Raw genomic sequence first — 12268 nt, forward strand, 5'->3', positions numbered from 1 at the left:
TATATATATATACACATCCTGATGTACAAGAGGCCAGAGCCTGACTCCCTATGGAGTGAAACTCTGCTCTCACTGCAAGCAATCCTATCCTCAACTGTAGCGACCGGGTCCAGGGGGTGACATACATTCCAGCCGGAATACCCTCTGGACACGAAATCCAAGCGACAGATGAAATGGGTTGCAGTCCCCACCGGGACCATCTTGACACGTAGTCCTGAAGAACTATATACACCTGCCTCAGCCGAAGCAGCAAATTAGTATTCCTAAACAATAATCCTATGCTATCTATCTATGACATACTGCATATATCAAACAGTTAGTAATGATGAGAGTTCACATCTATTGTTCCCCAACAAAAGTAAATGGGAACAACAAAAAAAGTAGTAAAGGGTCCCCAACATATTTTGGCTAGCACTCTCTTTTTTCAAAGAGAGCAGGGAGATACTTAGAAAGTGATCTGAGGGCGGAGTTCTTACTCCAAAAAAAATGAATCAGTTCTTGGAAGAAGTATTGGGTATGCGCAATCCTTACTTCCAGGCACAGAGTTATTTGAACAAAGTGGCAAATAATCATCAGCATGAGTTCTGTACATCATCCTCATCCGGGTACAAGGAGCAGAGGAATCAGCAGTCTATTCTCGGCGACCGACATTAATGCCACTAAACACAGAAGTGATCCATAAAGAGTCCTGACTCCTGGGCACAAATCTTGGGAACGTTCCAAACTTAGCCACTTGAGGGCATTATTCGTTTTTTTTCAGAAAAACGCAGGAAAAAAAAGGAACAACATTAAAGAAATAGAAACTCGAAGATCTTTCGCAGTGGTGTAAACCACAACTTCTCCACTCTGGGTACGCATCTTTAGCAGGTTACAAACTTTTTTTCTTTTACAGTAGTCCTGGTACTTCTCACCAGTAGAACCTAGGGTCTGGCAAAGTAATGACCGGTTCTTCTTATCTATCGTAGTGATGAAATAAACAAAGTCCTTGGGGCCTGGTCTTTTGATAACCACCTTGTCCTGATGGATATGTCTCCCATAACTCCAGGTTAACAGACACACATCAAATTTCACATCCATCCAATACGGGTGTCTCAGGGGATCTTTTGGTCTCTACCTGGGTTGCAGCAGCGCTCGGCTTCTCCCGACAATCAGGCCAGCTGGTGGTTTTGCGGACAGTCTGCTTGACCACTACATCCAAGGTGACTTCTCCATGGTCGGATTCTGACTCTGGGTCCCCGAAATCTAGTTTGGACCACATAGGGCCCCCTTGAGTCTCGGTGGTAGGCAACACCGAGGGTTGACCCTCCTCTTCGGAACTCCCGTTCCAATCCTCCGTGCTCAGCTTAGAGACCGCGCTAAGGAAGACAGTGCTGGATGACTGTGAGCTGAATCCCCCTTCTGCCCTAGTGGGCGCGGTGGTGACGTGAGAGGTAACTACAGTCCCGGTGGTCAGGACGGGTGCTATCTTGTAAACGGTCTGGGCCCCAGGAACTCTCGCCTACCCCTGTAACCCCATGGTCTTACCGGGTCTCGTCGGCGGCTCCGCAGGTAGAGGTCACGCTCCGGGTACTGATTCTTCAAGAAGCCGGTTGAGGAGGCCTCTTCCACGGCTGCTGGAGATCGGAGGGTTGATGACGTCAGAGGTAAGTGTTGGCAGCATCTCCGTTGCAGGCAAACGATCCCCGGCCATGCTTGCTCACTCTCTCTCACAGCAAGGGCAGCAATCACTCTAGCATCTCTCCACGTGTCTCACAGCAGCTGCAGCGTGATTGCCAGCGCGCTCTTATCTGCTCACGTGGTCGGGCTAGAGGGCGCCAGAAGCATCTAGAAACTCCTCCCCTTCTTGTTGGCAGGCTGCTCATCTTCACTGGAGTCTGTTAACCCCCTCTCTCCCAGCAGAAACTGTACTCAGTCCAGAAATTACATTTTCTCAGAATAAATCAAATTTCTCTTGTTCAGAAACACACAGGATCACAGAAACAGTCTCTTTAGTTGCTAGGGACATCCAGGACACAACAATAGCAGTTTGGGGCATAAATTCCACTGTTACTGGGTCGGTTGCTATGGGTTACGGCAGCATAAAAATACTCAGAAACTGCTCAAACAACTAGAATGGATCCCGGACGAGCCCCCACGTGTAGCGCTCACCCCCGAAGGAGCCACTGGATGAACAGGTACATATCTAGTCAGTCTAGGGATATATTTCCGACTGCCCCATTAACATTAACCGCCCTCTTCTTGCTGCCCATAAATTGAGGTCCACTCCAGTTGTAGGATGCTGGTTAAACAGTTTATTCACTTCTAATTAGGGAGAGAGGGTATAGGGTCTAGGTGCACAGGCCTCCTTAGCGCCAGACTCACAGGATTCTATCTTAAAGGGAGAGCATCTCCACCATCTATGAAAGAACACTGACCCCACTCTGAAGTCCGTGCTAATCCAAGGCACTTCAAGGTCACTGGTCCTGGTTCTTCCTTCTTTCAGGCATTCTCCTGGCTGTAGGCCTCCAAGGAACCCTCTCTTCCAGCCACTCAGCCAATGCCCAGGCTTCTGCCTAACCTGGGGGCAGGCCGAACAGGACCCAACCTCAATCCATGGCTGGTCCAGGCAAGAGAGCAAGCACATGGCAGCTCCCACCCATATATGTACCCTTTTCAGCAGGTACCACTGGCTGCTAGAAGCCCAGTGACTGGCTGCTACCCTGTACACATACTACGATGTCACTCATTGGCTGTCCCACAATGTCAGAGTCTCACTCCGCCCTGGGGGGTACAGACAAGGTTGGACACCTGGGATTAACCATGTGCTGGCTGCTACAAATTCAGCCAGGCTGTCTACAGCCCTGACATATCTCTAAATGCATAGTAGGTACGTCACAAAAGGTGATGGGTGCTACAACATACTGAAAGGTTAATTGGCTCCTGTCTAAATCAGACCTGTATGTATGCATGTGAGATAGAGATTTTAGATTGTAAGCTCTTTGAGGGCAGGGACTGGTGTGAGTGTGCAACTATGTAAATCGCTGCATAAAGTGTGGGTGCTATACAAATACTTGTAATAAATACATTTTAAGAAAATGTAATACTTGGATGTCCATACTTGAATGCGCCTTGCCACAGATACAATTTATGTCTAAATGCACTTTACCTGCATTATGCTGTATGTCCATCCTTGCTGTACTCTGTCTCTTGCCCACACATTGTGCCCGTTCTCTGCCAGTTTGTCCACCAAGGTGTTCTGGGCTGGTGTCAGCTTGACATGGGAAAGGTCAAGGGGGGCTGGTTTATATCCATTGGACATCATGTACCTTAATAATTAAATGTAAAAAATGTCACTATTTTTAACCCCCCTACCCATTATTGCTTTGAGGTTTCTGCTTAAAAGTGCCTAAAAAAAGGAAAGACTTGGGGGTCTATTTATAAACTATATATCGGCAGGGCCCTGTGAATATTTGTGAACATTCAATCTGTGTGGATATAGGACAAACTGAACGTTCTTTAAGTTTTTTTTTACAATGCAATGTATTGTTGAAAATACATTGCCTTGTAAAAAAAACGAAAGAATGTTAATTTTGGCAAATGTCCGCACAGATTGAACATTCACACATATTCACAGGGCAAACGGCCATGAAAATTGATTATAAATAGATTCTATAGTAACTAAATTCAAGTTGTTATATTTTTACTGCAGGTAAGAAAACCAACAGAAATTTCAAATATTATTAGAAGCATTTAGATACAGAGGGTCCACTGCGATCTTATAGTCTGAAGCAGTTACCCGATACTCACGTTTTGGGAAGTTTTATCTTTTTCAGGTTTTCTTCAGCTTTTTCATCCGCAATTCCAACATGGCAACCCAGAGCTAAGAGTGTCCTGCAAAGAGGATAGAAGATAGAATGTAAAAAAGGCAAAAAAAGCAGACATTTAGTAAACCTTTATTCAATTAATAGTGCGTATGTGTTATATTAAAGCATGTTATTATGTTGGGTAAGGCTAGGGTTACACTGATGATTAAATCTCTTTGCTACTGAGAGAGTAAAGTGTCAGCGCGGCCGTACCGTGCGCTCCCGGGAAGGACAGGTGCTGCGTGTGATTTGTACGCAGCAGTCTTTTCTTCTCTATGGGAGTATGTGGCCTTACGCCACTGTACGCTCACCCGAACTGCAAATCCTTGCGGGTGCGGATGTCTGTGCTCAGACGCAGACAGGATCGATCCTATCTGGGTATGAGTACGGACACCTGCACGGATATGCAGTTCGGGTGAGGGTTGGGCGGCGTAAGGCAGCGTACTCCCATAGAGAAGAACAGGCGGCTGCATACAAGTCACACACAGCAGCTGTCCTTCCCGGGAGTGGCCAGATACGGCCGTGCACGCTGCACAGCCTAAATCCTCAAATCATCTCTGAATTGGTGCTGACACTGTCCTTCCTTCTGGAGGGTGGCTACTTTAAAGTAGTCACCGCTCCAAGCTCGCTCCTGTGATGGACTATAATTTCAATAAAAATTACTAAACTAGATGTGAGATTGTAGTCCATCACGGGAGTGAGCTTGGAGCGGTGGCTACTTGACAACACACATAGGGACCATGGGGAACAAAATAAGCCACACTCCAGAAGGAAGGACAGTGTCAGCACCAATTCAGAGATGATTTGAGGATCTCCAGCTGAGTGATACACAAATAAGATACATTTTGTTAATAGTTAGGTACTTGAATGTATTTTTAAGATTTGAGACTCCTGAGTTTAGTGTCCCTTTAATTGCAGTGTGCTTCTTATGAGGTGACTGCCAATGAGTCATTAAATCTCTTAGTAGCAAAGAGTCACTAATGCAGCCCTAGCCTAAAGTTTGCCATACTTGGATCGAATTTTGTTCATTTCTTGCTGAAACAGCAAAACTTTGATCCGTGGGTGGCCGTACCAGTATCACCTGGCTGGACAAAAGTCAAATTTCAATTGGCTTTTGTCAAAGAAGCTGGTTGAAAAATTGTCAGTCGAACAATGACTGCAGCCAATCAACTGGGTTTGGGAACAGCCATCAGGGGGAGAATTTTAGTTTACTGTGGATGGGGGAATCTAGTGCTTTTTCTAGTTGACCCCACAGTATGGTAAGCCTAAAACTCTTTTCATGGCATAACAGTTGCTCCTGAGCATTTGCATTTTGGGGAGGTGCACTACCTTCATTAGGACTGTGTACTGGAGGAGGAGATGATGATGTCTTTGCACTTGTAAAAAACATAAACTCCCCCATATAATAACAGGATGAACAAAGGACTTCTATGTCTAGAAGAAGAAGCCTAGAGCTGCTTGTAGGCAGAGCAATCTATGCAAGTAGGTTTTATCATAGGCATATACAATAGGTATATAGTATATGTACTTTAATTCAGAATTTTCCCAGTGACTTTGCAGATAATATTGTTTACAGCCAGATAGCTAACAATTCTTCAAAATGAGATATAAGCAATTGCAGAGTATATATTTCCTCTTTCGTTGAATCACAGTTCTTATTCTTAAGTTTACTGTACATACTTCAAGGTTTCTCCAGACATGAGCAGGTTGTAGTTCCTCTCTGGCTCAGGCAGACTGTGAAAATCGAGAAGACATGGATGTAGTCTCTTGTTGTCATCCCGGATCTGAAGAAGAAACAAATGTTGGTGTGGTGGAGCTTCAAGTCAAACAGGATGTCAGAGATAAAAGGAACTTGACAAAACCTGTGTCAATTGTACTTTGCTATTCTTATACATATAATTATAAATAGTGTATGCTAGCACAGTCTGTGCCAGCTTTTCTTAACCAAGGTTCTGTGGAAACTTAGGGTTCCTCCAAAAGTTGCTAGGGGTGCCTTGAGCAAATAGCAAGGTCTGCCTCAAATATGTAACCACTGACACCAATCAGCAATGATGATTTTGGCTTTCTGTAAGGAGCACATTCCCACTAACCTAAATGTGAGGAGCATTTTTCCCACTGATCACCATTGTAAGGAGCATTCTTCCCACCCACTGGCCACCAAAGAAAAGGACATTCTTCCCATTGGCCACCAAAGTTAGGAACATTTTTCCCACTGGCCACCAATGTAAGGTGGACCTTCTCCAAATGACCAGCAATCGAGGAGAGCCTTTCTCCACTGACCACTGGTGTAAGGGGACACTTCACTGACCATTGATCTAAGGAACGCTAAAATTTTCACTGATTGTATTTCTTTTCTGGCATTCATTACTTTTCATTTATTTAATTATTATTGCTGAAAATAATTGTCAATAGAGCGGGTGTCAAATACACAAAATATGCCGTATTCCTCATTCTTTTTTTTAGTTATTCATGTATTTTAACTTACTTTTCATGCTAATTTACCAATATTAACTTTTAGCAGGGGTTCCCTGAGACCTAAAAGTAATTTATAAGGATTCCTTAGTGTTAATAGGATTGAGCTATGCTGAAGGCGACCAGAGAGTATAATTTTGCTATGGAGTTCAGCTGCCATCTAGCGGTGAACACAGGAAGAACTGCAGATTCACACAGTATATAATATATTCCGGCAGCTTTATTCTGTATGTTTATTTTCTCCTTTAGAGTTCATGTCAGTCTAAGGCCCTACAATACTGGAACATAATGATTTTACTTCTTTTTTTTTTTAGCAAATTTGGGTTTTCAGTTTAAAAAGAAAAAACATAATTTAGTGGAATACATACAGGTCCATAAGTCCATCCTTGTTCAATCCTCGTAAGGGCCCACAGTTCATGTATGTTCTCTGCCAACTTTTCACGGATTCGTTCCAAGTGAGGAGGAAGGACAATCTGTACAGAGAGAAAACGATTGTATGTGAGAACCGGGCTAAACTTCCTAAACAGGAGTTCCGTTTCGATTTTGCAAGCTTCAGTTCTATGATAATGCTACAGAACAATGGCCCAGGTGACATCATTCTGAGCATTGGGAATTTTCTGTGCATGAGTAGACTTTAAATGATACCCAATTTTTGCAAAGGTCACCTATTACACCCTCTCCAGCCTTTATCTTCTGAGAACTGTTTATCCCCTGTTTGTTCTACTATTGTAGAGTATACAGTATGATCTATAATAATTTAAATCATATTTTCTTTAGACATTAAAGTACAACCAAATAAGTTGTACCGTTTCAAAGACTTAAAGTAGAACTGAAGCCAAAACCTCTTTTTTTATATTTGGATTGAGTAAGGGAGGGTTATAACCACTGGCAGCTTTTTTTTCTCCTCTGTGTCCCATGTGGAGAGTTCCCTTCACTTCCAGTCCGAAAACCACAACAGGAAATTAGAGGAAAGCCTTCCAAAGAGAAGGAAATCCCTGGTAGTGAGCAGGTCAACTAGTGTCCTATTGTAAGATTTCCCATCTATTCTTGTTCTGGTGACAACCAAAAATTTAGAATTTTCTTTCAGTGACAACAGTAACCAGGACAAACAGAGAGAGTAAATCTTCCTATGGGGACACAGACAGCAATAAAAACCTGATGCAGATGGTCTAATACTTCTCCACTCTATCATAAACAAAAAAGTTTTGGCCTCAGTTGCATTCCAATCACAACATCATAGGAATATCCAAGATTTGTTAAATACGTAGACACAACCAAGAGATACGCTTTGACTGTATATGTACGCCAATAGGCACATATACAGTCAAACATATAGAAAAGTCCTTGTAATCTTTGAAGAGTCTGGGCAGGGTTTGGGTACCTACATGAGTTTCCCAACACTAAGGTCATTTGGGATTTCAGTCCCTTTATCTTATCCTCAGGTGGGTCCCGATGGCTCAAGAAGACTGTTGCATCTTCTTACACAAGGAACGGAATGCAACAAAAATAAAGAACATAATAATGAAAGGTATGAGTTAAAAGGGTAAAATGGGCAAACAGAAATATCTGAATATCTAGAAACTTTACTGGTAAACTACCAACACAACCGTGGATATTCCTCCTATAAGTTATAAGTGATCCAAGGTGACCAAACTGCATTTAGAAATCCATCTTTTCATTCACTATACCATTACGTTTTTAATTTATCATGTCTAAAACATATTTTGCTTTGAATTAACCTCTTACCTGTACAGTATCCACAGGGCAGGGGACAAAAGAGGTGTGGCAGAGGGATTTAGTGGGTCCCAACAGATTACGGATTTCTCCCACGTCATGCTTGTATTCTTTGATTGGCTCCACCCTCATACGATCCCGAGGCAGTAGCGCTTCATAGGCTGGGGCGTAACCTGGAGGTGGTAGGAACTTGAAATCGCCATGGCGACCTCCCAGAAGGAAGCGAATTCTGAAGAGGATAGACAAAAAGAAAACCTTTAGAATGGCAGCAAAGTCAATAATGTATTAAAAATATTAGAGAATGTTTCTTTGCTTACTTAATTCCAGCTGAGAAGCTTGCAACTGGAAAGAAAAGGCCATCCAAGTTAAAGTCCTCAAACATGCCCTGTACTGGATGCCCATTGAATCGGAATGAAATGCTTGGTACGGTCAAATCCAGGCAGCAGCTGACCACATCATCAGCTGTTAACAAGTGTTGGTTGTGGGAGGCTACAGTCCTGCACACCCGACCTGTTATGAAATACACACATGAAAATATTGAATTGATTAATAATAATTTATAGGGGTATCATTATAGAGATTTGCCATTGCTTCCTTCACAGGTAATGGGTGCCATAAAGAACAGAAATCTGCTCCACGGGGACACAGGTCACATCTGAAGCTTGGTAGAAGTTGTGCTTTAAGCCAGGGTTAGAGGACCAGAGAGCTCAAATGTCCAACTGGGATTCTTTGTGACCTGGGATACTACAGAGCCTGCTTTTGGTGTTTACCAGGCAAATTGTAAGGAAGCAGCCAGAACAACAGCATTTATTAGTATGTCCTATTGACCAGATAACCATGTGCCCTTCCATCTAAGAAGGCTGAAGTAAAGCATTTGGAACTGCAAGAACAATGTGACCGGATACTACCGTGTTACATAGTCGGGGGGATACCATGTTGGGTCAACAGACAGTGTGGCCTCTCGTTTGTTGTTAAAGCCTGATGAAAACGTTTGTTTGTGAGTACTTTTATCCCTTGTTTTATTTATTGTAATAAACGATTTTACACACGGAGGTGGCGCTCTGTTCCCTTTTGTTTTCTAAGAACAGTGCGTTTGTCTACTTACTCCTCACTGTAGGGAACTGAGACCTTACGACTACAATTGTGGAAAAGAAATATGGGTGTATTTATAAAATCCATAAACCACAATTTGATTTTCTGATCTAAGGCTTACCTGACCACAGATGAAGACCATCAAAAGCAAAGGAGTGCAAATCGTCACCGACTCCATTGGCACCCCAGCCTTCGCCTGCACCAGGGTAAGGACTGTAGCCCTCAGTCAGTGCCCAACCAACGCGAAGGTGAGTAGCCTCAGCAGTTACAAAGGATTCCACCTGATCTACAATGACCTCAAAATACCACTTCTTGAACTGAGTGGAGCCTTCACATGTGCCCAAGAAGACATTAGGCCTCATGCTGAAATACAAAGAAGTTGTATTATTAGTGAGGTATTACAATGCATATATTATTTTCTAGAGGTAGCTTACATAAACACCTAAAAACATTAATACTTAAAGATAGAACCTGCCACTTCTGAAATAGTTTCCACACCACACCAGTTTGATGCAACTTTAACAACTCTAATATTCTATACTTATCAAAATTGTTATTTGCAAGAGCTTAATCTTGTAAACCTGTGGCCTGACTAAAGACGGTTCAAGTATTTGCATATGTCTGGGTTGGCAGGTAGGGGGCAAGGTAGCTGATCTGCTGAGAGAATGACTTCAGCGCCTTTGTTGTAAATTTGACAATAAATAGCTCCCATAAAGGCCATTGAGGGCTCGTTCTAAAGCTCATTAACTGCTTGTTCAGACTATATCAATACTTGAGTGGCCATAAGTCCACTTTAGGTAGAGACAGTTGGTCCATGACTGCAATATTATGACAAATCTTTAACAAACATTGTTTTAACTTAGTTTTCCTTCCAGCCAGAACTGTAGATAGACATCAAACAGCCCTAGACACAACTAAATAATTTCCTTTCCTACTAGATCCACCCCTTTTAATGTGATTATTTTAGTAAAAACTAATGCTAGAATGTGCAATTAGAGCAGCATGGCATCTGGTTTATATGCAGAACTGCCTTTCAACTATACAGACCAAAAAATAAAAGATGTTTTAAGCTTTTTAAACTATACAGAGCCTTCTGACCCATATAAACATCTTCTGCACACCCCTTCCCCCTACAGTTCTCTTTATGCAGATGCCATAACTAAGAATCAAAGTAGGAAAACAGTTTATCACATTTTTTAGGTTTTTAGGATTGATAACACTCCCCTAATCCTGCTGTCCTAGGCACTAGCCCACAAGGGCCATTATGGCAAACACAATCCTGCTTCTTAACTCCTTAATTCTTTCTATCAAAGCTATCACCTGAATATTTAGGACAATAAGCTGCTGCCTTCACCTTCGTAACATCTCCAAAATACGCCCCTTCCTCACCAATGACACCGCAAAACTACTCATACACTCACTTGTTATCTCTCGTCTTGACTATTGCAACTCCCTGCACTGGCTTCCACTCGCCCAGAGGATAAAATTCAAAATATTAACAGTCACTTATAAAGCCATCCCCAACTCTGCCCCTGGATAAATCTCAGACCTTGTCTCAAAATATCACACTAACCGTCCATTCCGCTCTTCCCTAGACCTCCTGCTTTCCAGCTCCCTAGTCAACTCCTCCCATAATACTGTTCAACTTTTCCAGTCAACTTCTAATTTTCAACTTTTCCACTTCTCCAAGCCTAAATAATCCCAGGGAGAAATGGAAAAGATGGCTATGCTGTGTGGAATGAGATAGGCTATGAAAAGTAAACCAGGTATTTAGTCCTAAAATTGTCCTAAAATGTCCTACAATTAACAATGTATGGCAGTTGTTTTATGGAGAGCCCTCTATAATGCAATTTTTGGCATATAAAGTACATTAAAAATGTCAAACCTTGTATAATTGGGTATTATGAATAAGATACTTCAAAAGCAGTAGGTCTTTGCCTTTTAAAAAGCCAAAGAAAGCTAATCACCTGGTGACATAGTTGATCATTCTAGTCTGGAGAAGCAGTTCTCTTCGTGGTAGCAGGTTCTCCGTGATAAGATTCTGATTGGATCTTACAGCTACCCCATTACACACACAGAGAGAGCAGAGGACATCCAGAACCTGGGGGAAATTAAAAAAAAGTGTCAGTTCATGCAGAGAGCAACAATGATCTGCATTACACAGCAGTTGTTGGATTATAAGCTTGCAGCAGTTCAGTCACAGATGGATGTATCATTTGCGCAGTTACATAAGGGCGACTGGAACAACAAAACCTGGATACTGATCACTTTTAGGGCAGGGGAGGATCAAGAAGCATTATTATGATGGCCTAACCATAGATCTTGTTTGATACATCAAAGTGCTGATGCGCATTATGGAGATGGACTTTAAGACTCTTTACTGCATTTTGCACAGTTAAGTACCCCACTAAGCAAATGGATCGTTTGATGTTTTGTAGTATCATGTACAAAGATAAATGATGATGCCCTTTGCTACAACACAATGTGCAGTCATTCTTGGTAAACCCATCGATGACCTTCTAATAGACTAACCAGGACTTTGTTGATCCTTGAGTTGTTTTAAACAACCCAGACAGAAATTAATAGCTGAATAAAAATCAAGTGCTGAACTGGACTTCCATCCGTGGAGCCTGTAGGCCCACAACCTTTGATGGCCCAAAATATATCCCCCTTATCTGGCATAGTATATAGTGACAATGTGCAAATAACTATGAGATGCCAGTATTTTTACTAATCATAGGAAGAAATGTGTGGCCAATGACTATGCTGGGACAATTAACCTTGTCACCCACTGTGCCTAATGGTGAATCTGGCCCTAAGTTGGTTAATGTCAAAGTCGCCAATTACCTTGTGATTCCGTCCATGTTTATCGAGCAGAGAAATAATGGATTTGATGTGATTTTCCTTTATAATATTCAGAACTTCAGGACTTTCAATCAGTACACAGTACAAAACCTCCAAAATGCCTGAAACAGAAAGAGAGAGCAGATCAACAACAGAAATCCCACATGTAATAAATCTAAAGGATGACAAAGACAGACCAACTACATTTTAGTTAATTCAAGAAAATATTGTATAGATATGCATGTGAATGTAAGCAGCTTAATGTTGTATTTGTTTGTATTTAT

General features: G+C 42.2%; 1 protein-coding gene across 1 annotated transcript in view; it reads right to left on the minus strand.

Moving 5' to 3' along the window:
• RYR1 (ryanodine receptor 1) overlaps positions 1–12268 on the minus strand; it is a 178615-nt gene that overhangs the window by 120233 nt on the left and 46114 nt on the right. Inside the window, exons 17-25 of the mRNA XM_018555990.1 lie at positions 11988–12106; positions 11108–11241; positions 9262–9503; positions 8366–8558; positions 8061–8277; positions 6683–6787; positions 5523–5626; positions 3787–3870; positions 3146–3305 (exon numbers count right to left, since the gene is read on the minus strand). Coding sequence (XP_018411492.1) covers positions 3146–3305; positions 3787–3870; positions 5523–5626; positions 6683–6787; positions 8061–8277; positions 8366–8558; positions 9262–9503; positions 11108–11241; positions 11988–12106 — 1358 coding nt within the window. The remainder of the gene's footprint in view (positions 1–3145; positions 3306–3786; positions 3871–5522; positions 5627–6682; positions 6788–8060; positions 8278–8365; positions 8559–9261; positions 9504–11107; positions 11242–11987; positions 12107–12268) is intronic.

This window comes from Nanorana parkeri, unplaced genomic scaffold (assembly GCF_000935625.1).
Source record: "Nanorana parkeri isolate BGI_ZX_2015 unplaced genomic scaffold, ASM93562v1 scaffold221, whole genome shotgun sequence".
In the NCBI taxonomy this organism is placed as follows: Eukaryota; Metazoa; Chordata; class Amphibia; order Anura; family Dicroglossidae; genus Nanorana; species Nanorana parkeri.